General features: G+C 45.5%; 2 protein-coding genes across 8 annotated transcripts in view; one reads left to right on the forward strand and one right to left on the reverse strand.

Annotated features, from left to right (window-relative positions):
* Window positions 1-9,517, reverse strand: part of VPS35 (VPS35 retromer complex component) — a 109,288-nt gene extending 99,771 nt beyond the window's left edge. The window contains exon 1 of one of the 3 annotated variants that reach the window (XM_056525702.1): window positions 9,463-9,517. In XM_056525702.1, the coding sequence (XP_056381677.1) occupies window positions 9,463-9,516 (54 nt within the window). In that variant the 5' untranslated portion in view covers window position 9,517. The other 2 variants (XM_056525703.1, XM_056525704.1) reach the window with 2 other exon arrangements.
* The window catches only part of ORC6 (origin recognition complex subunit 6), a 36,912-nt gene that overhangs the window by 7,202 nt on the left and 2,626 nt on the right, over window positions 1-27,084 (forward strand). Inside the window, exons 1-5 of one of the 5 annotated variants that reach the window (XM_056525709.1) lie at window positions 9,557-9,776; window positions 10,026-10,101; window positions 16,397-16,526; window positions 19,874-20,037; window positions 21,476-21,565. In XM_056525709.1, coding sequence (XP_056381684.1) covers window positions 16,479-16,526; window positions 19,874-20,037; window positions 21,476-21,565 — 302 coding nt within the window. In that variant the 5' untranslated portion in view covers window positions 9,557-9,776; window positions 10,026-10,101; window positions 16,397-16,478. Of the gene's footprint in view, window positions 1-6,576; window positions 6,718-9,554; window positions 9,777-10,025; window positions 10,102-15,761; window positions 15,816-16,396; window positions 16,527-19,873; window positions 20,038-21,475; window positions 21,566-27,084 lie in introns of those variants that run through there. The other 4 variants (XM_056525708.1, XM_056525705.1, XM_056525706.1 and 1 more) reach the window with 4 other exon arrangements.

Raw genomic sequence — 27,084 nt, forward strand, 5'->3', positions numbered from 1 at the left:
TGTCCAAAAGAAAAATCTATTTGTCAGTAACTAGAGATGAGCGAAGCTACAGTGATTCGATTCGTCACAAACTTCTCGGCTCGGTTGTTGCTGACTTTAGCCTGCAAGTATTAGTTGAGCTTTCAGGTGCTCCGGTGGGCTGGAGACTCTCTCCTAGGACTGTATCCACCTTGTCCAGCCCACCGGAGCACCTGAAAGCTGAACTAATACTTGCAGGCTAAAGTCAGCAACCGCCGAGCCGAGAAGTTTGTGACGAATTGAATCACTGTAACTTGGCTCATCTCTATCAGTAACTATTGTGAGGTTGTGGGTGAGCTCTCCAGACATCATACAGTTCCTCTTTCCATGAAAGGGTAGATATAGGCTGTGTAGACGTGAACAGGAGGTTGTATCCCAGGATGTGTCAGGGACAATGTTAGAGTCTCCCCCAACTATGTGTCTTCCTTTCAAATTTTCTTTTTTTTTTTTTTGATGTTCGTTGGAAGAAGTTTGCTGGAGGTTGAACAGTAAGAAGTTGCAGTGGAAGTTGATGTTTCACTGCGTATTTGATAGGACGTAAAGGGATATGCAGGTCTACGCCATACAGGAGATTTCAGTCATGTGTGAGGGGGAGTGCTCCTTTGAAGGACTTGTAGTACTCCTCTTCTGCAGTAGTAAGAACATAAACCTGGAGTTATCTACTCTAGGAGGAATTGTATGTATGGTTTCATTGTTCCATCAGGTAGTCCATCAGCCGGGGCCAGCAGTTCACCAGTCTGTTTCCAAACACTGTTTCACCTTTTGGTAGGTTGGTGAGAATAAAGCGTACCATTATTGTGTATACTTTTGGGTGAAATAATGCTGTCCCCGCAGCTATTGCCTGTTTGTCTCTAACACTTCATGGCTTAGAGGTGCATGCTTGGGTGTTAAGTTCTAGGGGACAAGGGTGTACCTATCCACCCGATGTCCCCTATGGGTTAGTTGATGATAGGCCAACAGCTGTTTGAATGGATGATGGCCCAGATATTGATGGCCTATCCTGTACAGAAGCATTTCATTTAAAAAAAGAAAAAAAATCCCACATAAACGTTCTGAAATATAGTTTTCATATTTTGGTTGTTCAGTTATTTAACTTTTTTTCACATTTTCTCCTGGCCAATGTCCTTTACCGTTTATGCTCATAATCTCTCTCAATCACATCATATATTCTATTCTTTACAGAATTCTGACGTTTCCTATTAGGGTATGCTCACACTAAAGATTTCTAGTGGAATGTCTGCCCGGCAGGACAAGCAGGCGACAGAACTTCTCGGAAATGTATTGTCTCCACAGACGGTCATGCATTTCCAAGTGGATTCTGCAGAAAGAATGAACATGCAAACTCTCCATAATTGGAATTTCTGCCGTGTGGAGCAGAAGCCCATCAAGAACAATGGCAGGCTGCTGCAACGGAATTTTCAAGCGGAATTCCTCTGCCGAGTAAATCGGGGCTTTACCAGAAAGCAGTGTATTGTGGGAGCTGAGATGACAGTTACACAGAGCTTAGCTGTAGTCACATGTCTGACTGCTGGGTGGGGCTAAAACGACAACAAGCAGAAGGCAGCAACTGTGAAAGATCACAATGTGTGGAGCTTACGTTTAAATGGAATTGATCAATTGTATTTGCTACTAACAGCAGGTAGAAACCACCGGGGGTTACTGTTCCCAGGCACTTTTGGGAACTATGGTTTAGGGCTGGGTGGTGTACCGGTTCATACCAAATACCACATTTTTTGGGCAGCACGATATGAATTTTCCCCCATACCACAATACCGGTTGGGCCCCTCCCCCTCAGGAATGTATTATCAGCCCAGCGCAGCGCTGTCCCCACATCGGGGAACTAATCCTATGCTACACGCCAGCACTGTTCTGCCCCCCCCCCCCCCCCCAATTAATGATCAGCCCAGCGGGGTACTACTCACATATGTCACCCGCAAACACTGCCCTCCTCCTCTTTGTTGGGGGCCGTTGGAACTTACTGTACGCCAGTGGTCTCCAACCTGCGGACCTCCAGATGTTGCAAAACTACAAACTACAACTCCCAGCATGCTGGGAGTTGTAGTTTTGCAACAGCTGGAGGTCCGCAGGTTTGAGACCACTGCTGTACGCTGTATCCCTATGCCCGGGCTGCAAAAGATAAAATAAACTGTAACTCACCTATGTCGGCCACACGCTGGGGACGGGAACGTCGGACAGCCGTCAGCCTATCACCGGCCGGAGTGATGTCCCGTCCCGGCCAGTGATAGGCTGAGCCCACTGTCATGTAAGGAGCTCTGGCCGGCTTTTTACATGACAGTGCGCTCAGCCTATCACTGGCCAGGGCAGGACATCACTGCGGCCGGTGATAGGCTGACGGCTGTCCGATGTTCCAGTCCCAAGGAACAGCGTGTGGCCGACGTAGGTAAGTTAAAGATTATTTTCTGTATCTTTTGCAGCCTGGGCATAGGTATACAGCGTACAGCAGTGGTCTCCAACCTGCGGACCTCCAGCTGTTGCAAAACTACAACTCCCAGCATGCCCGGGCATGCTGGGAGTTGTAGTCTTGCAATAACTGGAGGTCCGCAGGTTGGAGACCACTGGCATACAGTGAGTTCCATCGCCGGCGGCCCCCAACAAAGAGGAGGGCAGTGCTTTAAGGTGACATATGTGATTAGTACCCCGCTGGGCTGATCATTAATTGGGGGGAGCAGAACAGTGCTGGCGGGTCACATGATTTGGGGGGGGGGGGGGGCGAACACCGCGCCCGGGTCACATGATTGGGGCAGGCGGGGGAGGGACAGAACAGCGCTGGTGGGTCACATGATTTGGGGGGGGTGAAAATACAGTTATATACCATGGAACTGCCGTAAGGTAAAAAAAATACCGTGATACACATATTTGGTCATACTGCCCAGCCCTAATATGGTTCCTCTAAACTGATGCTGCATTTAAAGGAGAACTCTGGCGGGAGGTTCTTTTATGCCCATTGTGTGAAGTATCAAAACAAATACTTTCATAGATGACACACCACAGCTATAGAAAGAGGATCACAGCGAGGGACGGAGCAGCACACCGAGGGGCTCTATTTTGTGCTAGGAGCTCCCCACACCGTTCGATAAAACTGCATTTTCTGGAGCTGGTGGAGGTTGCCAAACTTATAGAATTATTGTTTTATTCCTCAGCCAAGTGTCATGAAGGAGGGGCTGAGCTGTTCAAGTACCTTAGCCTGGCACGTCTCCTTGCCTGCCCTCACTTCCCAGCCCCTCCCTACAAGTCAAACATGGAACAGCTGGAGGAACATCACTGAGAAATAAAAAGGTGATTTTATAAGTTTGGCAAGTTAAGGGTTTCAAGCTTATACCATCACAACTATCCAATGGTGTCTACGGCTCTAAGCAGCAATTACAGCTGACAGATTCCCTTTAAACCTGTCATTAGTGTCATACTGCAAGAAGCCATTGACAGCATGAAATAGGGACAGGCTCCGTTTGTTACGATGGCGAATGATTCACTATAAAATGCTGCGCCATTACAGAGGAATACTAGCTATAACAATCAATCAAGAACAGGGCTTCCGAGTCACTGGAACAATCCCCTGGTGGCTCTGCTGGGCTCAAGTGATCGCTCTTCTCCCTGTTTGGGTATAGGGAGAGATTAATCAAGGCCGGCAAGGTGATAGAAGCCACCGGGGGGACCGCCCCAGGTTATTTTGGGATGTTCCCAGAATCTTGTACATAATTCCTCAAAAACACTGCAGCATTTTTACAGTGAATCACGCACCAGTCTAACAAAGGAGCTTGGTCATCCTGCCCGTGGTTTCTTTCAGCATGAAAATTATGGCAGGTTTGGCCTCCTTTAGATTCGTCCGGCGTCTGCATCTTTTCCCCTCCGGCACTGTAGAAAATGTGTCAGAGTGAAACTGATCCTAGCACTGATCCAATTTATTTGAATGGGACCGTTCACATTCATCCGGTGTCTCAGTTTGGACGCCAAATGATTGGACTTGCCGGATCGGCACTGGACAGGGGAACGCATCTTGCTGCATTCCCTTGTCTTCCGTTCAGAAACAGTGGAATACATGTTGTCATCCGGTGTGAATTTAGGCTGGGTTTACGTATATCTACAGTAGGACATATGGAATCCTAGCCTTATCTGGCAGAGTATATGTAAACTACTCAGTCCACAAATCTTGCATGAAGAGGTGCAGTCCACATTTTGGCCAATACAGTTGCTGAAGCCTAGCAAGTTCCATCCTCAATTCCTATTAAATAGAAATGGGCTTGTGCATGGAACTCACTGGATGTCACATGGCTGCCCCAGCAACTGTACCAACCATCTATCCATACCAATCTGAAAAACAAGCGGACGTTCACGCTTACAGGTACATTTTATGAGAAATCCCCTTTCATACACAGTGCACCATCCTGGGGTCACAGTAAGGGTACGTTCAGATGAGCGGATTTACAGTGGATTTTATGCTGCAGATCCGCATGTAGAGGTCCATTAGCGGCGGATCCTCAGCGAAATAGGCGCAGAAAATCCGCCCGTCTGAACGTACCTTTAGGCTAGGTTCACACTGCGGAATCTCCGTGCAGAAAGTTTCCGGCTGGAGATTCCGAGTGCGGCCAGCGCCCATTTCTATTCAGGACCGTGCGGACACTGCTATCTCCAATAGACTGCAATGTGTTCTGCGAATATTTCCGCCTGAAGAATGAGCAACGCCATTTTTCAGGCGGAAATTTCCAAGCGGATTTTCCGTTCACAAATTCCGAAGTGTGAATTTATGAACAGAAACCCATTCACTACACTATACATTTTGGCAAGCGGAATTTCTGCCTGCAATTTCAAAGCGGAATTGCAGGCGGAAATTCCGTAGTGTGAACCTAGCCTTAGTGCTTCTTGAAGAATTTCCTTTTACATTCTACTGTGGTTCTTTATAGGATCTTATGTTTTAACTTGATTCACCTCTGAAAAAGGAGTCACAACACTGTGGCAACTATTGGTAAACCACTGGCGGTGTTACCACAGGGCAATTGGCCACACAGACTACTACCACTATGTGTGAACTCAGGCCTGCTCACAACCTGTGCAGAGGAAAAGTTCTACAGTTGCCCATAGCAACCAGAGGTCTTTCAAAACGTAAAAGAAGCGATCTGATTGGGCAACTTTAAAGGGGTACTCCGCTGGAAAACATTTATTTGTAAATCACCTGGTGCCAGAAAGTTAAACAGATTTGTAAATTACTTCTATTAAAAAACCTTTACCCTTCCAGTAATTTTTAGCAGCTGTATGCTACAGAGGAAATTCTTTTCTTTTTTACATTTTTTTTAATGTCTTGTAAACAGTGCTCTCTGCTGCCACCTCTGTCCATATCAGGAACTGTCCAAAGCAGGAGAAATTCCCCATTGCAAGCCTATGCTGCTCTGGACAGTTCCTGATACGGACAGAGGTGGCAGCAGAGAGCACTGTGGACAAGACAAAAAATGTATTAAAAAAGAAGAAGAGAATATCCTCTGTAGCATACAGCTGCTAATAAGTACTGGAAAGGTACATATTTTTTTTTTTAAATAAAAAGTCATTTACAAATCTGTTTAACTTTCTGGCATCAGTTCATTTATTATAAAAAAAAATAAGTTTTCCACAGGAGTACCCCTTTAAATATCTGTCTACGTTTCCCAATGCGTCCACATTAATGATTCTACCCCCAAAACGTACAACCTTGACGCGTCCCAGGTCTACAGAGCATCTTATAAGACACTTTCCTAGAGTTTGGGGAATAGAAGCGCCCACCTGACAATGCTGCGGCTTATCTATAGAAACACCCAGATACCTATATACAATAAAATACAAAAGGGGCCCCTAGGGCAGCACATGACTGAATAGTGAATATTTACCATACCAGTGTTTCCCAACCAGGGTGCCTCCAGCTGTTGCAAAACTACAACTCCCAGCATGCCCAGACAGCCTTCGGCTGTCTGGGCATGCTGGGAGTTGTAGTTTTGCAACAGCTGGAGGCACCCTGGTTGGGAAACACTGCACTATACAGTATAACATACATATGGATGGATACATAGTATTTGGGGGTGTATCCATACACACAAAAATTCACATTGTCACTTACACCAGCATTGGAGCGCACATAAGAGCATGCACAGGATATCTGCTATGCTACATTACATAATACACCTCCTGATCTTTAGGGAGCCCCCCCAAAATCCGGAACATAGGCACAGGCCAACCAACTAGACAGCAGCGTGGGCCCAGCACCGCCCAGCAGCCTTATTCCTAGTCTAACTGCAGCAACAGCCCCTCCGGTCTGCAGCACAACGACCAGCAGCTCCCATGGTAACCCCCATCCAGCGCCCCCCACACACACCGGGGAGCAGAGCCCCCAAAACTCACCATGATGGCTCAGCTTCTCCTTACAGTCATGTGACCTGCAAACACGGACACGCCTTTCTCTAAGACACTGCGTTTGCTATTGGTCAAGTCCCGGAGCGAACAGTGCTCGAAGCTGATTGGATGTGGCATAACCGACGGACAGGGGAAACAACCAATCACAACACGGTAGAGCTGACTTGAGACTCCAGCTTGGCAGCGTCCTGTCAGAAGTGGGGCAGGTCGTGTCCTTTGGCGAGTGGTGTGAGGTGGACACCAATGGACATGCCAATGGGCACCTAATTGTTCCCTGGAAAGATGGGTGGCGACTAATTTTGCACAGTAACAACTTTTCACAATGTTGAATATATATAAATATATATATATATATATATATATATTAAATTTGAGTAGCTGTATTAGTCCAGTGATGCAGATGATGATTTGCATCTATATATATATATATATATATATATATATATAGAGCAAAATCATCGGTAGTTGCAGTATCTTGTAATACCTTTTTTATTGTGAATAAAATAAATTGTGAATTTTATTGTGAATACAATAAGAAAGGGATTACAAGATACTGCAACTACCGATAATTTTGCTTTTTGCATCACTGGACTAATACGGCTACTCCTAACTACTCTATATATATATATATATATATATATATATATATATATATACCAACATTGTGAAAATATGCACCAGTTTGGAAATATGGCTCCATTACTGAACATGATAAACTTCTTCTAAGCTTCTTCTAAGCTCTCACCAAATTCTCTATACTAGATTCAATTGTAGCAAACCCTCAGCTGTAAGATGTACACCTAAATAGCACTTTATTAGAGACACTAGTAGTGCCGTGTTTTCCAACCAGTAGGCCTCCAGCTGTTGCAAAACCATAATTCCGGGCCTGCTGGGAATTGTAGTTTTGCAACAGCTGGAGGCCTACTGGCTGGGAATCACTGTCTATTCCCTGTCTATTCAGCATAGACTTTGGCAAATCTTTCATAAATAATTTTATTATATATATATCGAATTAACAGGGAAACGTAGGGGTATTTAGAGAATTGGATACCTAGTGATCGTGGGGGTCTGACTGGAACGGGATGAGCAGAACAGGGAAGCAATGTCCCTAGCAATAGGCCCTCTATTCCCTGTCTATGGGGCAGCACAGGGCTATACTCGTATTGACATGGTCAGCGACAATGTTTAGATAATACGGCTACTTTCACACTGCTGCTGTGCCCACGACCATTAGGCTCTTTTTTATTTTTATTTTTTCAGCCTTCACCGGCGGTTATTGGGACGAGGCACTACGGGCAATAACAGGTCCCGATGGATTCTATTTACTATAATGGGTCCTTCGTGCAGTGTTATTTTGTAGCGAGAGTAACAGGAGAAAAAGACGGCGCAAGCAGTATTTTTTCTCCCGCTATTCCCCCGACGGCCGTCACACTGCCAAGTCCTTTTCTGCAGTGTGAAAGAAGCCTAAGGCTAGGTTCACAGTGGTAGGGCTCCCGTGAGACATCCCGCCAAACATGGGATATTGAAAAGGGTCATGGGTAACGAATGCCACTCATTTCAAAGGCCCGGAATATTCAGGCTGTATTCATTGTTAGTAGACTCAAAAGTAAAGTCTGTTGTATTGTCCATTCTGCTGATAAAGCCCCAAATGTTGACTCCGTTACTAAACAATGGCGTCCATTGCCCTCAGACTATATGTCGGTAACCTGCTTTTGGTGGGATACTGATGGAAAGATCGGATGGAAGCCCTGACACAGTGTTAACCTAGCCTATGCTTTACTATCCAAATGTCCATCGACAGGAATCAGAGGATCCAGGGCGTGTGAAGAAAACGTTCCATTCTTTATTCCTCACCTCTACTGGCCTGAAGTGTTGACATCTGACAGGCAGAGTTCATTGTTACATAGTTACATAGTTAGTATGGTCGAAAAAAGACATATGTCCATCAAGTTCAACCAGGGAATTAAGGGGTAGGGGTGTGAATTAAGGGGTAGGGGTGTGAATTAAGGGGTAGGGGTGTGCATTGTTCTTTGCTACTTGTACCAAATTCTGACAACCTGCTTTTGATTTTGCTACCCATTGAAGTTAGAGAGTACCTGTCACCAAACTAAATGTCTAATATATTGTTCCTTATGTAATTATAAGCCTATTTGCAATTTACTTGCTTTTAAAATTCTCAAACTTTATATGTTTTTAATGTGATTGAAAAAACAGCCACTAGGTGTCTCTGCTCTGTTCCCTGCTGCAAGTGAAACAGTTAGTTTGGTCTCCTTCTGGCCTTCCAGGAGACCAAACTCAGGTGCGTGTGGGGCATGGCGAGGTACAGCTCTCGCAGGCTTCATGCGCCTGCTGGGGAACGCCCACTTTCTCCTGCCAGGAGCTCACACAATGTGAGCAAGGGAAAATTTATAATACAGAGATTTTTAAAGCTCAAAAAAATAATTTTAAGGGCAGGAGGGGTGTTAGGAGTAGTTAGGGAATATAATCTGAGTTAGTTTAGAAGATATGGTTTGATGACAGGTTCTCTTTGATGGGTAGAAAAATCAGCTGCACAAATTATGTAGCAGATCCTGTATGTGGGAAATAGTGATCAATGGCTTATCTTCAGGACAGGCCATGAATATCTGATCTAGGGGACCAGCACCCCCACGGTAAACTGCTGGCCGGAGCAACTGTGCCTGGATGTAGAGATCAGAGCAGGAAGCTCATGGCTCCATTCACTATGTCTGTGGGGTGAGGGGGAGGCTGATGCCAGCACCCCCGGATCACATGATGGCAGGTCCTGGACATGCAAAGCATCAGAAAACATCTCCAGAAGTAGTGGGAGCTCTCTGGTCCTGATTATAAGGCTTGTGGCTATAAGGTCTTCTGGGAGCTCCTATTGGGTGTTTTTGGCTGTTTATGGTTGTATTCCTGCACTGTTGTGGGGTAATGGAATGGTGTAGTATTGATATTAAGGCATCCTGAAATTGTGAGGGGGTGTGGTGTAAAGTCCATTCCCACCTTCCGTCTCTTCTTGTACATTCTGCAGCCTCATTTACATAAACCTACTAGTGTCCTCCCCACACAAGCCCCTTGGTTTCCGGTCTCCGCTGATGACGTCATACTCGTGATTACCTCGCAGCGCGTTAGGCATTCTGGGAGGACACCTCCCTCACGCCTCACTTCCTTTTCGAACGCTACCGCACTAGATTCTATTGGCTGTTCGCTGACCAATGATGACACTTATGGGCGGAGCTAGAAGAGAACTATTAGCTGCAATTCAGCTGTTTTCCCGCGAAATATTCTGCAGCGCTAACTATGGAATCGGAGACACTGAAGAGACTGGCGCCCAGGCTGGGCATCACCTCCGCCAGAGTCCTGGGGTATGTGTGCCTGATAAGGCGTCCTGGCAGGCAGGAGACTCGTGATGCCACATTGCAGGCTCTTACCAGTAATGGCTTCTTTAGGGGGTGCAGGAACCGTATGGCTGTAGTGATGGCACCGTGTCCTCTATGGGCATTTCTAGCACGTAGAGAAACGTAATATAACGCGATGTGACTTGCAGCATGTGGGTCAGGACAATACTGACGTGTCCAACACCTTCACACTGTCATCTTTTGTTTCCTTTACAGGTGAATCCAAACTATTGCTCCCTGTTATCAACCTCTTCAGGCTGGGATAATGACTGTCTTCTGCACTACTCACTTTGTATTCTTGTTACATATCCTCACTTTGTTGTACTAAGTTTTTTTTTTTCCCCCCCCCTCTAGACCAGTGGTCTTCAACCTGCGGACCTCCAGATGTTGCAAAACTACAACTCCCAGCATGCCCGGACAGCCGTTGGCTGTCCGGGCATGCTGGGAGTTGTAGTTTTGCAACATCTGGAGGTCCACAGGTTGAAGACCACTGGTCTAGACAATAGTTTTCATCCTGTTGAGATGTAAAGGGCACCTGTAATGCCAGGCATGGCCATTACTAGAAGTGTGGCGCTGTACCTGCAGCACAATGAAGATATGTCGCTGTACCTGCAGCACAATGAAGATATGTCAGAGCCTTGCAGTAGAGAATCCCAAAAGCCTTATAGCCCCCAACTAAAACATAGCTTATATTAGGGTATACTGATTAAATGAAAGAATAGACAAGATCTGTGTCAAAAACACATATTGCCAAAGAGAAATGAAAATTATGTATAAACCCAGTGCGCTGGGTGGAAATGTTGGTGCCATACTTGAGAGAAAAGCTGCAATCACTCGTGCCTAAAGTCACCTGCCACCCTATAAACGCAATTAAAGGAGAACTCTAGCCAAAACTTATCCCCTATCCACAATATAAAGGATAAGTAGCTGACCACGGGGGACTAGACTGCTGGGACCCCCTGCAATCTTTGGAACGGGACTCCTTCTGTCAGTGAGGAGCGTCAGTCATCTACGGTAGACGGCATATGCTCCATTCATTTCTATGGGAGCGCCAGAGATGGCAGAGGGATCTACTCTGGTCTCTCCCATTGAAATGAAAGGAGCGTGTGCCATCTGCATCATGTGCTCCTCACTGAGAGCCGGGTCCCATTCCAGAGATCGTGGGTGGCCAGACTACTGGGAACAGCCACTTACCCCTTATCCGGTGTATAGAAGATAAGTTAGTATTGGATGGAGTACTCAGAACACCAAAACTAGCCCCCCTCTGGCATGTTTTGCGGTGTAGAGCTTCCTCAGAGGTCTGGGCTAATGGCTGTGCAAGATGCATTGTTTGGTCTTTTAAAGCCTCTGTTAGTGGTGTCAGAGGAGGTGAACTACCACCAAACCCAATCAAAGGCCTGAATGCTGAGATGTTTATCCACTAACCAATCGTGTCATCAGTTCAAGGTATCATCATCATGCCAGTCTATCACATCACACTGATAAACAATACCTGGTCCAGTAGACTGCATGATAACCAGAGGTAGTTCCTCAATGTCATCATGACTGACATCTAATTGAGTCGATTTGGTGGTCATGGTTTCTTAATCTTATCATCCAGCATGGAATAGCCAATCGAATTGTACAACAGTACCTGTAATGCAGAAACTTGTCTATTTTTACTGATTACTCCTGAATCAGAATTTCTGTGGCAGAAATATCTGGCATGGAAATTCTGCCGCGTGGACAATGCAGCAGAATTTCTTTGAAATCAATGGGACTCTGCTGCAGCTGAATACTCAATGCGAACATTCCACACAAGTTCTGCCCGAGGCGAACAAACCATGACCACCCCATTGCTTTATAAGAGCAAGAGAGGAACTACCTCTGATTATCACGTAATCTAATGGACCAAATATTGCTTACTAGTGCAACGTGGATGTGATAGGCTGGCATAATGGTTAATCCTGTGACTGATGGCACATGATTGGTTAATGGATGGACATCTAAGCATTCAGGCCTTTGATTGGATTTGAGATGGTTATCCTCCTCCTGTCACATCACTAACAGGCTTTAACCCCTTAACGACGCAGGGCATAAAGGTACTTGTATTTAAAGGGGTTGTGCTTTTTCGGAGCTCCGCACGCAGCGTCCGGAAGTTCATTACTCTGAACGCTTCCGTGTTCGCGGCCGCCGGGCGTGACGTCATTCGCGGCCGCCGGGCATGATGTCACGCCCGCCCCCTCTACCAAAGTCCCATAGACTTTCGTTGAGGGGGCGGGCGTGACATCACGAGGGGGCCAGGCGTGACGTCACGCCCGGCGGCCGCGAACACGGAAGCGTTCGGAGTAATGAACTTCCGGAAGCTGCGTGCGGAGCTCTGAAAGGCAGGGCAGCGCACAACCCCTTTAACGCACCAGGACATTTGTCTCGTATATGACGCGAGCACCAGAGCATTGTAATGGCAGACATCAGCGATCATGCTAATGTCAGTCACTAACCCCTCAGTTGCCGTGATCAATACTGATCACGGCATCTATGGCAATGCAGGCGTTCTAATGGATGATCAGATCGCCGCAGGGATACAATCATCCAAGATGGCATGCAGAGGTCCAACACCTGCTTCGGCCGTCATTCCAGGGTCTTCTTCTCTGGTCTGCCTTCCAGCAGACCATAGAATTAGATCGCCGTTATAACTGATCAGTGCAATGCATATGCTTAGCACTGATCAGTATCTGCAATCTGGTGATTGCTATAAAGCCCCTCCCCTAACTTTTTTTTTTTATTTTTTATTTTTTTTAATGGCCCCTTCTTCTCATTTTACCCCAAATAGCGTAAAAAAAAAAAATTATAAACCTATTTGGTAATTGGTGCATATGTAAATGCCCCAACTATCAAAATGTTATGTTACTGCCAGGCACTGCCGATGTGCAGATGCCTGGCATTAACCTTTTAAACTCCTAAACAGGTGTCCCGGCAGCTCAGCAAAGGGACCGCGGTGTTCCGATCAACTGAGAGGACGACAGCAGGCTGCCTCCTCGCTGTCTAATCTGTGATCTGCTGCTCCAAGCCTGCAGAGCACCAATAACACTGATCAATGCTATGCCAAGGGGTTAAACATTCTTGTCTTTAGCAGGACAGTAATAGAAAAGCATGAAAATGTCCACAGTATTGACCCACAGAATAAAGAAAATCTGTCACTTTTACCATAAATTGTACAGCGTGAAAACAAAACCTTCCAAAATTAGCAAAATTGCGATTTTCTTTTCACCTTCCCTACACACACAAAATATTTTTGGGTTTGCTTTACATTTTATGGTAAAAGGAGTGACCTCATTAATAAGTAACATTGGTCACTCAATAAACAAGCCCTCATATGGGTCTGTGGATGGAAATATAAGGGTTATGATTTTTAGAAGGCGAGAAGAACAAAATACAAAAGAATTGGCTGTGTCTCTAAAGGGGTTATCCAGGAATAGAAAAACTGAGCTAGTTTCTTTAAAAAAAATAAAAAATGCTCAATGTCTGTCCCCAGGTTGTGTGTGGTATTACAACTAGGCTCCATTCACTTTAATGGAACTGAGCTGCAAAACCACACCCAACCTGGAGACCGATGGGGAGCGGGTTTTGTTTATTTATTTTGTAAGAAATTAGCTGTTTTTCTATTCCTGGATAAACCATTTAAGGCCAGTACCTGATCATGTTTATCTAATTTTTATGTGTCTAGCACCTTTTATTTACTACTTTTATTACACTTTTAATTTAGCTCACTAGTCTGAATTCCTCTCAAAGGGAGGGGGCGTGGCCTCACTTTGCAGGTCTCCGCCCCCTCCCTCAGTATGCTATCTGCTCACATCTCCCCTAGCATTAGCAAAACTACAACTCCCAGCTTGTCCTCACTGACAGTAGCGGGACACAAGCTGACAGTGGGAGGATTTTTCATCTAGCTGTGAGCCCTGCGCTCACAGCTGTCAATCAAGGAAGTGTGTCCATGATGTAGGTGATGACGCATGGACACAGCAGGACTAGTAAGTGTCCAAGCAGGCAGGGGGGCAGTTCTTTGACTGGCTTTTTCAGTATGAAATACTAAAAAATGTTCTAATGAAAGCAATTGCAAGACCTATTGGTTTTGCATGCTTTACAACATATCAAAAGTTTTTGTATCTGACAGTGCCCATTTAACAATCACATTATTGAATGAAGTTTTTAAGGAAGAACTATTAAAGGCAAAAAGGTTGTTTCTAACGAAAGTACAGTGGTCCCTCAACATACAATGGTAATCTGTTCCAAATGAACCATCGTTTGTTGAAACCATCGTATGTTGAGGATCCGTGCAATGTAAAGTATAGGAAGTTATACTCACCTGTCCCTGCCACTCCGGACCCGTCACCGCTGCCCTGCATGTCGCCCTCCATCGCTGTCGCCGCGTCCCCGGGGTGTCCCCCGACGCTCCGGACAGTCTCTGCTGGCCGGGAACGTCGCTCTCCGTCACCGCCATCACGTCACTACGCACGCCGCTCCTCTTGGATGACGGGACGGCGACGTGATGACGACTGAGAGCGCTGGCTATGTAGGGGATCCCGACGAGGACGCTCCTGAGCCCTAGGACATCTAAGAGACAATCACCGGAGCACACAGGGCACCGTAAACTGCTATCCGGCGGCAGCTGAAGCAGTCTGCGCTGCCGGATAGCCGTTTATGCGATGGCCCTGACATACAAAAGCATCGTATGTTGATGCTGCCTTCAACATGCGATAGCCTCTGAGGCCATCTCATGTTGAAGTTATCGTAGGTCCGGGGGGAGGGTCACTGTAACACTTTAAGGACATGTTCGCGCATGCAGGATCTGCTGCATATTTTGATCAGCTAATTTTGCTACCCGTTGAAGCTAATGGGTAGCAAAATCGGCTGCACAAAATATGCAGCAGATCCTGTACGTGTGAACGTACCCTAAGTGTGGCACCAACATTAACATCCATTGCATTGGCCATAGGTGCTAGAGATGAGTGAAGTTACAGTGATTCGATTCGTCACAAACTTCTCGGCTCGGTAGTTGCTGACTTTATAATGCATACATTTGTTCTGCTTTCAGGTGCTCCGGTGGACTGGAAGAGGTGGATACAGTCCTAGGAGAGAGTCTTCTAGGACTGTATATGTATACACCTTTTCCAGCCAACCGGAGCACCTGAAAGCTGAACTAATTTATGCAGGATAAAGTCATCAACTGCCGAGCAGAGAAGTTTGTGATGAATCAAACTATTGTAACTTCGCAAAACTCGAATAGATGCTCTCTCACTTGTTCATACATAAAATTGTTAATTTCCCTCTGGCAATAATTTATTTTTGTTAAAAACATTGCACTTTATATATTTTGCTTTCACACTAATACAAGTTGGGGGCTATTAGGTTGCAGAATTCTGCGAGATAATACTTAGGCGGTAGGACCGTGGGGCACTGCGCCGTCACCATTGATGGCTATGCAGTACTGGCGTGATTACGCGCGAAGAATGAACATGTTCTTTGCGCGGAACAATTTCATCGTCAAAATTGTCTGGCGCTGAAATTCCACAGTGTGAACGGGTCTCGCGGAAGACCCATTCACACTGATGATGATGATCACTGTGCGCAATTCTGTGGGAATTCCGCAATGTGAACATATCCTTAGGAGGGGTATTTGTGCCCTTTGGACATTTGTGATTCTGGTATTGATATGGCCATAACCCTGATAGTGTGTGTTTTTATGGATTTTTTGAACCTTTCAGTCCCTTTTTAAAGGACTGAACAGTAACAGTAAGTCAATCCCCAATGGCTCTAGTATTACATCCTAATCAGTGACTGCCAACCATAAGGGGACATAGCATTTTTCCTGGGGGTACATGTGTGTTTAAAAAAAAAAAAAATCCCAGAGCAGGACCTTTTGATGTCACAATCATGTGACCTGTACATGTTGGGGCAGAGCTCAGCAGAATAGAACATTGCTGAAGGACCTGGGGTGATGCCAGAGAAAAGAGCCTGGAAGGGAACCCAGTGAGACCTTATCCTGCTTTATACTCCCAGGGCCGCAGTCACTACTCTGCTGGTGTGGGGTTACTGTGTATATACATAACAATCTAATCCCCTGTACAGGATAAGTAATGTAACTATACACAGTGACCCCACCATGTTACTCCCTATGTACATCCTATATTAAATGTAGAGTGTAACTCTGGAGCAACAAAAGCTGCACTTACTATTCTTTTGAAGTCACTGGGGGGTTGCCCATAGCAATCAATCGGATCACTGCTTTCATTTTTTCAGAGGCCTTTTCAAAAATAGAAGCAATCTGGTTTCTATGGGCAACTCTGCTACGTTTTCTCTGGACGGGTTTGGATAAATCTCCCCCAGGGTGTACATGCATTACCTTACTTATCCTGTACTGACCCTGAGTTAAGGTGCATGCGTTCCATGATCTGAGCAACCAGATCTACTGTCCTAGATAACCCCCACAAAGTATAGCTGCCTGTGCATGTGCAGTTGGTATTGTGGTTGTATGACTGAAATTGCCTAATGTAGGTCTTTAAGAAAAAGCGGTGCCAATGTATTAATCTTGAATCTTCATGCCATTTTAGGAAAGCAGAAGAGTTCCTGCGCCTTTCCCAGGTGAAATGTACTGGGCTGTCGGCCCTGACTACAGCCACCAGTAGTGCAGTCATGTGTCTTCAGCTTGCAGCCACCTCATTGCATCATCCTATAGACAAGGTGAAGATGCTCATTATAATTTTCTTTTTCTTTTTTTTCTTTTTTTTTTTTTATAATAGGCATTGTCCCTTCCAAAAATTGTGTGTGCCTTAGAGACTTGTCAAAAATGTTTAGATTCCCACGAACTGCTAGAACGTACCTATTAGACACACGCACTACATGCACTCTTTTCCAACTCTGCCGTACAACCTAGAGCAGTGGTCTCAAACTGTGGCCCTTCAGATGTTTTAAAACTTCAACTCCCAGCATGCCCGGACAGCCGTTGGCTGTCCGGGCATGCTGGGAGTTGAAGTTTTAAAGCATCTGGAGGGCTACAGTTTGAGACCACTGCTCTAGAGAGACCTCTATAGTAAGTCTGTTGTGTAAGGAGAAGCAGCGCATAACCTCATGCTGCTTTCCACTCTTCTAATGATTAAAACTTTTGAGCTGTCTGTACAACATATGAAAAGTGGTAGGTACATCGATATCCAATACTGGTGTGCCACATTTTAAATTAGGGGTTGTTTATATAGGGACAGGGCTTGTACTGCTACTGGAAATGAACAGTGCACAAGCATTCTAGCAATTGTAAGTGAAGCTGATCGTTCCTGACAATTGAGTTTTTCAGTAGTGCAACTATTTGGTGGAAAAATATGCTAATTGATGGAATAAATGGTTTGCACAGAATGTATGGTATTAGCTGACTTATTTAGTTTTTGTTTTTTTTCTTCTCTGTGCAGCAGTGTACGTTTTCTCCTGTTGTGGGCGTGGCTTCTCATTAGCATGTGTATTTGAGTGATTTATTGTGTGCAAACTTTTTTTAAACATCTAAACTCCACCTATAACCAGCTGCAGTTAATACACATTGAACCGAAAGGTAAAGGGTAAATTTTCTTGAGAAAAACATAAGAAGCTTGGGTTTCTTTCTTAAAGGAAATCTGTCATCAAAATCACCCGCACTAAACCTGTTACACAGGCTTGTAGTGCGGGTGATCCTGATTAAAACGCTCCTTACCTGGTTAAAAATGGTTCAGCGGTTCCTCAGATATCTATATTTTTAGTTTTCTGTTATTCCCTGGCTTGGGACTCAGTGGGAGGTGTTATCATCTGGGACTCGGCCACACGTCATTCTAGTTGGGCGGAGCTGCCGCCCGGCTCATGAATATTCATGAAACCTAACTCCTTTTTCTAGGTCTGGTGCATGAGGATAAGGTCATGAATATTCATGAGCCGGGCGGCAGCTCCGCCCAGCTAGAATGACGTGTGGCCGAGTCCCAGATGATAACACCTCCCACTGAGTCCCAAGCCAGGGAATAACAGAAAACTAAAAATAAAGATATCTGAAGAAGCGCTGAACCATTTTTAACCAGGTAAGGAGCGTTTTAGTCAGGATCACCCGCACTACAAACCTGTGTAACAGGTTTAGTGCGGGTGATTCTGATGACAGATTTCCTTTAATTACTTTTTGGACAAAAACAGCATTCACACGGCCGTCTGTCCCCATTTTACATTCCCCCCCCCCCCCCCCCCAACCCCGTTGTTGCTGCTTGTAAACTGATTACAATCGGTTCTAAAATAATCCAATTGATGTCAATGGGATTTTATTTATTTTTTTACAATCCTTTCACATGCCGTCTGTGCTCATTTACGGGAGAATAAAACGGTGCATGCAGTAGTTTTTCTCCAGTCAAAAAAACTGAAGAAAAAACGGATACAATAAATTTAACATTGAAGTCTATTGAAAATGGATGGAAGTCATCAATCTGCATCGTTTTTTTTCAATCCGATCTTTAAAAAAAAAAAATAAAATTAGTTTTTACATCTAGACCAGTCCCGTTCTTCTCCCGTCAAAAATAGACTTTGAAGAAAGAAAAAACGGAAAATAACGTAAGTTCTGAGCATGCTCAGAAGTAAAAACGGATTGAAAAAATGGATGCAAACGGATGACCTTAAAGGCTCATCCATTTTCCATAGACTTCAATGTTTTTTTTGACAGAAGAAAAACAATACTACATGTGCCATTTTTTTGACGTAAAAAAAAAAGGAAATAAGTGCAGAGGGGTACAAACGGATGTAAATGGATCGTAAAAAATCCCATTGACATGAATGGGATTTTTTTTTAAAACTGTTTTTTTAATCAGTTTACAGCCTTCAAGAACGGAACCGAAATGGGGATAAAAAAAAACTGTGAAAGACTGCCGTATGAATGCGCCCTTACTGAACAATAACGGATCCATACGATAACATCTGTTTGCATCCGTTTTTTTTATCTTTCTTAAAGTCCGTTTTAATTTTTTTTACGGGAGACGAACAGGACAGGTCTAGATGGCCGTGTGAACGCAGCCTAACAATGAGAACAAGCATTTGCATCCAGCATTTGGTTCATTGATGACAACCTGTTTCTCAAAATTTGGCATATGATATAAAAAAAATTTATAAAATAAAATCACGCTACCTTAGGCACTTCATCGTTTTTCGGGTAAATTCACAAATTACCTTTTGTTGAATTCAAGCTGATTGGAGACATAACCTGACAGGATTCCCCCTTCCCTCACAGTTTGTCTAATATTGGATTACCATCTGCCAAACAGTTCACTTTACAGGTTCTCTTACTTTTAAGACACTCTGGGGGAGATGTATCAAAATCTGTGTAGAGGAAGTGTTGCAGTCCAATCAGATGAACTTTTTTATTTTTTTATGTTTCAGAGGCCTTTTTAAAAGTTAAATTAGCAATTTGGTTGTTATGGGCAACTGCACCCCTTTCTTTCTACATATGTTTTTATTGTGGTATTTCAGGTTTGGATTAAAGGGGTTTCCAGGATATATATATATATATATATATATATATATATATATATATATATATATATATATATATATATATAATTTTTTTTTTTTTTTTTTTCGCTCCTCTGGCTCCAGAAAGTTAAACAGATTTGTAAATTACTTCTATAAAAAAAAAAAAAATCTTAATCCTTCCACTAATTATCAGCTACTGAAGTTGAGTTGTTCTTTTCTGTCTTGCAACAGTGCTCTCTGCTTGTCTCGGGAACTGCACAGAGTAGAGGAGGTTTGCTATGGGGATTTGCTTCTACTCTGGACAGTTCCCGAGATGGGTGTCATCAGAGAGCACTTAGGCAGAAAATAACTCTACTTCAGCTTCTCATAAGTACTGAAAGGATTAAAACATTATTTTTTTTTTATTTTATTTTTTTTATAGAAGTAATTACAAATCTGTTTAACTTTCTGGAGCCAGTTGATTATATAAAATTTTTTTTCCTGGATAACCCCTTTTAAGGTTGTGTTATCTTGTAAAAACTAATACTAATGTCGCTTGTACTGAGTGTAGATATATATTTTTCTTCTAGGACTATCTGGTTCAATTATCTGGACTTAACAAGAAGGTTTATCTGAGCTGTCTGAAGTCATTTGAGTGCCTGCTTGGTGTAGATTCAAAGTTGAGCATCAGGGACCTTGCAGTACAGTATGGTTGCATGGAGGCTGTAAATACTGCATCTAAAATCCTTAACAGGTCCGTGATCATAACATTAATAGCAGTTGGACATGCCATCAACCCTGACCCCTAATATGCCTTGAGTAAAGGCCAACACAAGGTTTTTTTTCAACTGGGTATACAATGTGTTCTGCCTTTCAGCTGATTCTGTTCCAACTACTTTATTATATACATATTGCATATATGATACTAAACCTTTTCAGTATCATAAGTTTGGCTTCATGAAGCATACATCACACACAAGAAATTAGCTATGGGGGTAGCTATGGAGTTTGTTTTTTTTTTCCCTCCCATAAGTTATTTTCCTTTAACATTAAAAAGTACCTGTCATCACTGAGTGCAAAAAAACCGCACTGCAGTCTTACTTAGTAATAGTTTCTAATCATTTCCAGCCTTTTATTTTTGGGTGTTTTTGTTTTGGTCTGTCCTGTTGCTCTAAGAACCCATTATCTCCTTTATAGGATTCTGCTGTTCTCCTGAACTGTGGGCATTCCCAGGCAGTGATGATGCTTGCCCTCATTGTTAACTTCTTGTCCCTTAGTTGCCAGTAGCAGCCTATCAGCTGCCATCTTCTCTGTTCACCTTGGCAGTAGCTACAGAGAGAAGTATAGAAGCTCAATACACACATTTCGGCCATAGACACTCCCCTCTGCTACACACAGCTCCGCCATACACACTCATTGCTACTACATACACACTCGGCTCTACTACACACATCTCAAAGCCATACACACTCTAAACAGAGCTCAGCCATATGTTGCGCGCGCACACACAGCTTTAGCACATTGCTCCTATCTTTCCACCTCCACCATGTATTTACCAGTTATGAAGAGAGGTTGCAGGGTTGTCTGTGTAGATGGCAGACACTGCTGATGTCATCTTCCTCTGGTCTGCTCTCCCCTCTGTCAGTGAAAACATGGCTGCTGCTCTCCCACTGTCCAGGAGCATACAGAACAGTGCTAAGCCCGCCCCCGGTTCCTGTATTCCGACTGACTGCAGCAACAATTCTGCACAGTTAGGACAAAGACAGGTGGACAACAGCAATGTACATGGTATGGGGACCCCCAGTAGACAGAACCTTTTTTCCATTAAAAAAAAAAAAAGGTAAAAATACTTTTAAAAAAATTGCAAAGTTGCCTAATTTTATATACCGTAACCTATTAAAAAATAAAAAGTAGTTTATGGTGGCAGTGGCAATTTAACGGTTTTAAAATGAATCTAGAATGCAGAACATTAAATAAATTTTCCTCTTGTGTTTTGAGGGATGTTCTATAAAACCACAAGGATCAGCTATTAGACATTGTTTTGTGTATCAACTATGGAAGTAAAAAGCTGATAGAACATCCTCTGAGTGATGGGAATCTAAAAGCTTTGCCAGGGGTTGTCGCCCACATATTTAAGAACCTTTTTAGTCTCCTGTTCGTAATTCATCTTGTTTCTTGTATTTTCTTTGTAGGTATGAGTCTAGCTTACCACAAGCTCAGCAGGAATCCCTTGAGTTATCCAAACCATTATTTATCACGGCTGCTTTATATGCAGCATGCAGGTAGGAATTTCAAATAAAACACATGCATTAACTGGCATTGAAGCTGTAGGCTGGATTCACACTGTTCATTTTTTATCTTCTTTAAAAAAAAAATCTACCTGTCTTTTGGGTTGAAGTTTCATGCTTCTCAGTGTGTTGAGCAACCAAAACTAAAGACACAAAATTGCAATGGCACTTTAAGGCTATGGTCACGGCAGAAATTCTGTAATTCCCCTCAAATTCCATTCTGTAAAGCTGGCTGCAGATTTTTTGCAGTTTGCCAGAATTTCTGTGCTCTCAACACAGTATTCAATGAATTTCTGTGCGCTATCCCTTTTATACACAGTATTCAATGCTGATCATGGCTTCTTAAGAAATAAACCACAAATGCCATGTTGGCTTAGTAATCTGCTCAGACCACAGAGTTAAAATAGTGGAGTAAGTCCTCTTGCCCTCCTTCCGCAGATCGAATAGTCACTCCAATCATTCAGCCTGGCAGAGCCATACTGTATCAGTGGAGCGCCGATCACGCTGTACAATGCAATAATACAGTGAATGCAATCTATTGCTTACAATAGTTCCCTATGGGTACATAAAAAGGCCGGAATGGGCTGTCCTCGAAGTGTTAAAGGGGTTGTCCAGCAATAGAAACACATAGCTAATCTCTTAGCGAAACCACACCACTCCTATCCTCAGGTTGTGTTGTACTACAACTTGGCTCCATTCAATGGAGCTGCAAATACCACTCACCTTTAGGAAGCTATTTATTTATTTTGTATTTAAAGCTGCGGATGTTCTGCCTGCAGTCACAGAGCTAGCTCCCCGCTCCTGCCAGGAATATGTTTACACATCAATTTCTGCTGCTGATTTGCTTCAGCAGGTCTTGATTGCCTTTGACTTCAAAGGGTAGCAGAATCTGCTGTTGAAAATGTGCATGTGTGAACCTACCGGAAGTGTGCATGGAGAGTTGTCTCTACTCTCCATGCACACTACAACCTTCCAATCATTAGCACCGCTTGATATGCTGTAAAACCATTTTCATGATTATCATGGATGTACAGCATCAATAAAGTAAGAAGATAACGAAGGGTGAATGCATTGCGTACTTTCTTTTGTATTTGAAGAGACACTGTGATGTCCAGCTCACCACTAGTTCAAAGGTGCATGGAAGCGTGAGGACTGCACACGTAGAGAAGCCAGAAACAAAGGGAATTCCAGCACAACGGTCACAGAGTAAGAACACCGAACACAGCATGTATGAACCAAGGAGTGACTCATTTCGGCAGGCAAAGCCACCTTAGTCGTACTGCACATACCCAAAAATCTATCCCCTCTATATAGGGGAGGGCTCCACTGAGGGTTCACTTGGGTTTTCATTCGGAGACCTATATTATGATAGTGTCTGGTGGTGGCCATTTTCCATTCTCTCCCCAATGTCCACAATGAGAGTACTGAAGCATTTGTCTGACATCCCGACACATGCCCTTGGACAGCAAGCACTGTGCTGACCTTTCTCAAGGTAGCTTAGGGTCTTTACTCCTTTATTTCCTTTTTTCAGGTGAGGGTTCAGGAGCATGGTGCTACCTGTTCCCCCCCCCCCCCCCCATATGCAGCTAAGTGGCACGGGACATTAATGAATGCACCGTTAACTCCTTCCCACCAGCGCATGGCGTTGCACCTTGGATCCAGGTCCCCCTATTTTCCCTGCTTGTCCCGTTGACGTAATGCAAGTGACTTAAAAGTAGGTATGTCCCCCCCCCTCCCCCATCTCCTCCCTTCCGACACAGGAATTATGGGGTTAATATGTTCCCGTGTGTCTTTTGGGGCAGTTTAAGGGGGTCATTGGCCTGATCTTTAATGGGGTCTGGGCTCTCACTGTAAGTCTCTCCTGTCTGTTTGTGTCCCAGGGCAGCCGCCGGCTTTAGCGGCAGCTCCCTGTACTTATTGAGCCACAGTCGCTGCTTTCAGCTCCTCCGGCGCTGTGCTGGCTGCCGGGAGCCATAATGGCTGCAGGTAGCTCCGCCCTCCATCTTCCAGAGTTCAGAGCAGGAACCAGGAGTTCAACTGTAGGGAGACTCTCTCCCTGCTCTGGCGGTGGTGCCTTCAGAGCGCCGACAGGGGAGAATCTGTGCCTCTCCTTACGGAGCTTAGCTCCGCCCCTCTCCTCCCCACAGCGAACTCTCTGGTCTGGTGCGCTGCAGGGGTGTTTAGTTCTACCTGGGATGTCAGAGGCTGTATCCATTTGGGCTGTACACTTCTAGCTGGCGGGATGCTTCCAAGCCTGGCACCGCTGCTCTCCCGGCCGGATGGACGGGGACTTGGCACTTTGCTCCGCCCAGTCCTTTCTCTTCAGAGCGGGACCCGTCTCTCTCTCTTCTCTCCCGCAGCCTTTCTGTGAGGGGAAGACTTACTCAGCTATCCTTCCCCCTCACAGATGCCGCCAGGCATGTTGCTGGCAGGGTCTTGGTACATGCCTGCTTTCGCCAGGTTTCTCACTCTGTTGGAGACATGTGACTTGCTGTGGCAAGTCGTGCCAGGGATTTCATGATTCATTGGAAGTATACCGGGGTTACAGTCAGGACAGTTTCTCCTCTACCACTGGTTGTCAGGACATGTTTGCTGTGCCACTGGTGTTCTTGACGTGTACATACATTATTCCCTCCTCCACAGGATGCAACATCCGCGGCTGCTGTCCTGGATCCCCACGTCCAGTGGCCATAGATTGCACCTGCTCTCATTGGGCCAGACGATAGTGTCACCTGTCACTCATCTCACAACTGCCGCAACCGTGGCTGGATTTCGTTGCTCCACTATCAGTGCGAGGCGACCGCCGGAGTGCACTGTTGCTTACTGGTATGGGTCCATGTTGACAACGGTGCACTCCAGCGGTCATCTCGCACTAGTAGCGGGGTACCGGAACTGCAGCCGCAGATACTTAAGCCCTTGGAGAAGCGGCAGAGAAAACCACTGTATGGTCTACATGGACCTATACCAGTAAGCCAGACAGTGATCTGCATGGGTTTTCTCTGCTGCCTGTCGCTTCTCCAAGGGCTGAAGTATCTGCGGCTGCAGTTCCGGTACCCCACTACTAATGCGAGGTGACCGCTGGCGTGCACCTTTGTCTACATGGACCCATACCTGTAAGCCAGACAGGGTTTGCATGGATTTCTCTGATGCCTGTCGCTTCTCCAAGGGCTGAAGTGTCTATAGCTGCAGTTCTGGTACCTCACTGCTAATGCGCGTTGTCCAGTGGAGTGACCTGGCGTGTCCTGTGGACACTATGCTGGGCGAAGGGGATACAATCCACGGCTCCTAAGCCTCCCTCGATCTCCCAGGGTGACTGGGATTCTATTCATGGTTTCTAGGCTTCACTGCCTTTCCACATGCATAAAGGGGCCCAGTTATTGCTATCCGACACTGCCCCCTTATCACCGGCATCTGGAGGGGCACTCATTACGTCAGACTGTTGTCTACACAGTGTCCTCCGCTGTTGGTCTCCCATCTCTGGACTGCCACGTGCTACTGTTAGGGTTGCTGCAGGAAATAGTCTGCTGTCAGTCAGCCAGTCTTCGTCTGCAGGGTCTCCTACACCACTGGGCCGCCCATAAGTGTGGCCGCACTCCTGTGCCCCACTGTCTGTGGGAGTTTCCTGCTACATCTGTTCACATGCACCATACACTTTCCACTGTGTGGTGGAAGTTCTGGTAATCCACTGCTTAGGTGTAGTTCCTAGTGGGTCTCCCAATGTTGCTCCGTGAGCCCTCTGCAATGCGCCACATGCTTATTCTTGGGCTTTCCTAATTTATCAGGTCCCTCTCAACATGCCTGCTGCTCTCATGGCTCAAGGCTAGTAGCCCACTTTTGGGGTGTGTGGTTCTGGATGCGAGACCAGGTGTGGCCATGGTCTCTATGCCAGGTAGCCAGACTGTCCGCATGGCTTTCGAATCCACCAGGTCACCTCCCCATTCCTGCCGCTTCCGTAGCTGCAGTCCGGAGTCTTTCCATGGAAAGTTCAATAAACTGTGCCTAAGGGTTCATCTGACCTCTTCTGGGTCTGCATGTTTCCTGCCCCACATGCATCCCTCATCTGTGTCAGCAGTTCAGGGGTGTAGCACAATTAGGAGCTGGGGTGTCTCCTGCAGTGTCCTTGGCTTTTTATGGCTACAGTTGCACGCTGTTCCACTTTTCTAGGAGTGCCACGTTTGTCTGCTAGGGACATTGTGGTGACACCATTGGGTTCTGTGTGTTTTCCATCCTGCCAGACCTTGGGGTGTCTGCAGCTGGTTCCCCTCTATCGTGAGGTAACCATTTGTGTCCCTTTTTTATGCTAGGTCCTCTGCACATGTAGAATCCACCCTTCCTTCTTTTTGGTGTGGTGTGCCTTGGGCCCTCGTGTGGTCTTGTTCGGCTATCTTGTGACTGTTGAGCACCTCTGTTCTGGCAGGGGGCCTGTTGGGGCGACAGTCAGTTTGGGCCTCCAGGTATCTTCCTGGTTTCCTGTGCAGGGTGGCTCAGGGGTCTGCTCTGCCTTAGACACGTCTAGGATGGCTCATTTGGCATCCATCTGGTCCAGGGTTTCATCCCGTTGGGGTGTTCCTCTCAACGCTGCTGGTTGCTGTGTGTATCTTACTTGCATTTGTAGCCATGTCTTGGTTTCTTTCCCAGCCCCAGGATTCCGATCCCTTCATATCTCTGTATGTTGTCGTAGTGTTCCTGTGGGACTGTCTACCCAGTATTTTGTCCTGTTGCCATAGGGTGGCATTTCCCTGCTTCGACAGTGCCTGGCGCACTTGTCAATTCCCCCTCCTCGGGGTACGGGGATCAGGTACCTGGAGTGGTCGGTGCAGTTAAATTTATTTTTAACTTTTCTCTTTACCCCTTGTTTTCCCCTCCGCTAGGGGGACTAGTTTGCTGAGCGCTATCTTCTGCTTAGATGGGTCTCGTGCACTCCTCATCCCTTGACACTATCTTCTTGGGACTTCTCCTTCCTTGACGGTGTCGATTGTGCGACACTGACACCACAGTCTCCTAAAGTGACCTCCCTGTGCCCCGTGCCGTGGGGGGTCTCTCTGCTGGGTTCGCTTTTTGTTTTCCCTCTGTTCCGTCCTGACGGGATGTTGCTTTGGAGTGCTCTGGTCTCCTCGTACTGTTGGGGTCCAACTCTGCTTAGTCTCATTGTATTGGACGCTATCCTAGACTGCTGTAGCATGCCTTCCTTTTTGGGTTGGCCCTCCTGGTTCTTTAAGCCCTAGTGATTCCATTGTGGGCAGTCCTTCTGTACCACATCTCTGCTTGTCTCGACACGGAAGCTTGTCTCCCCGAGTGTGTTTGGGCCGTTTGGGTTTCCTTCCCCTTCAGGTAAGTCATCCAGATTACACCATTCGCGCTACTTTTGCCTTCTGGGTGCTCATGTCGGGCCCCTGGGACAGGGGTTTTGGGTCTCCAGATGTTTGGGTCATTGCTCTTATGCTCCAGTCCTCTCTAGAGCCAGTTTCCGTCTTTCTTTCTTGCCAGTGCTTTCTGGTTTCCACCTTGGGCGC

This window comes from Hyla sarda, chromosome 6, assembly GCF_029499605.1.
Source record: "Hyla sarda isolate aHylSar1 chromosome 6, aHylSar1.hap1, whole genome shotgun sequence".
NCBI lineage: Eukaryota > Metazoa > Chordata > Amphibia > Anura > Hylidae > Hyla > Hyla sarda.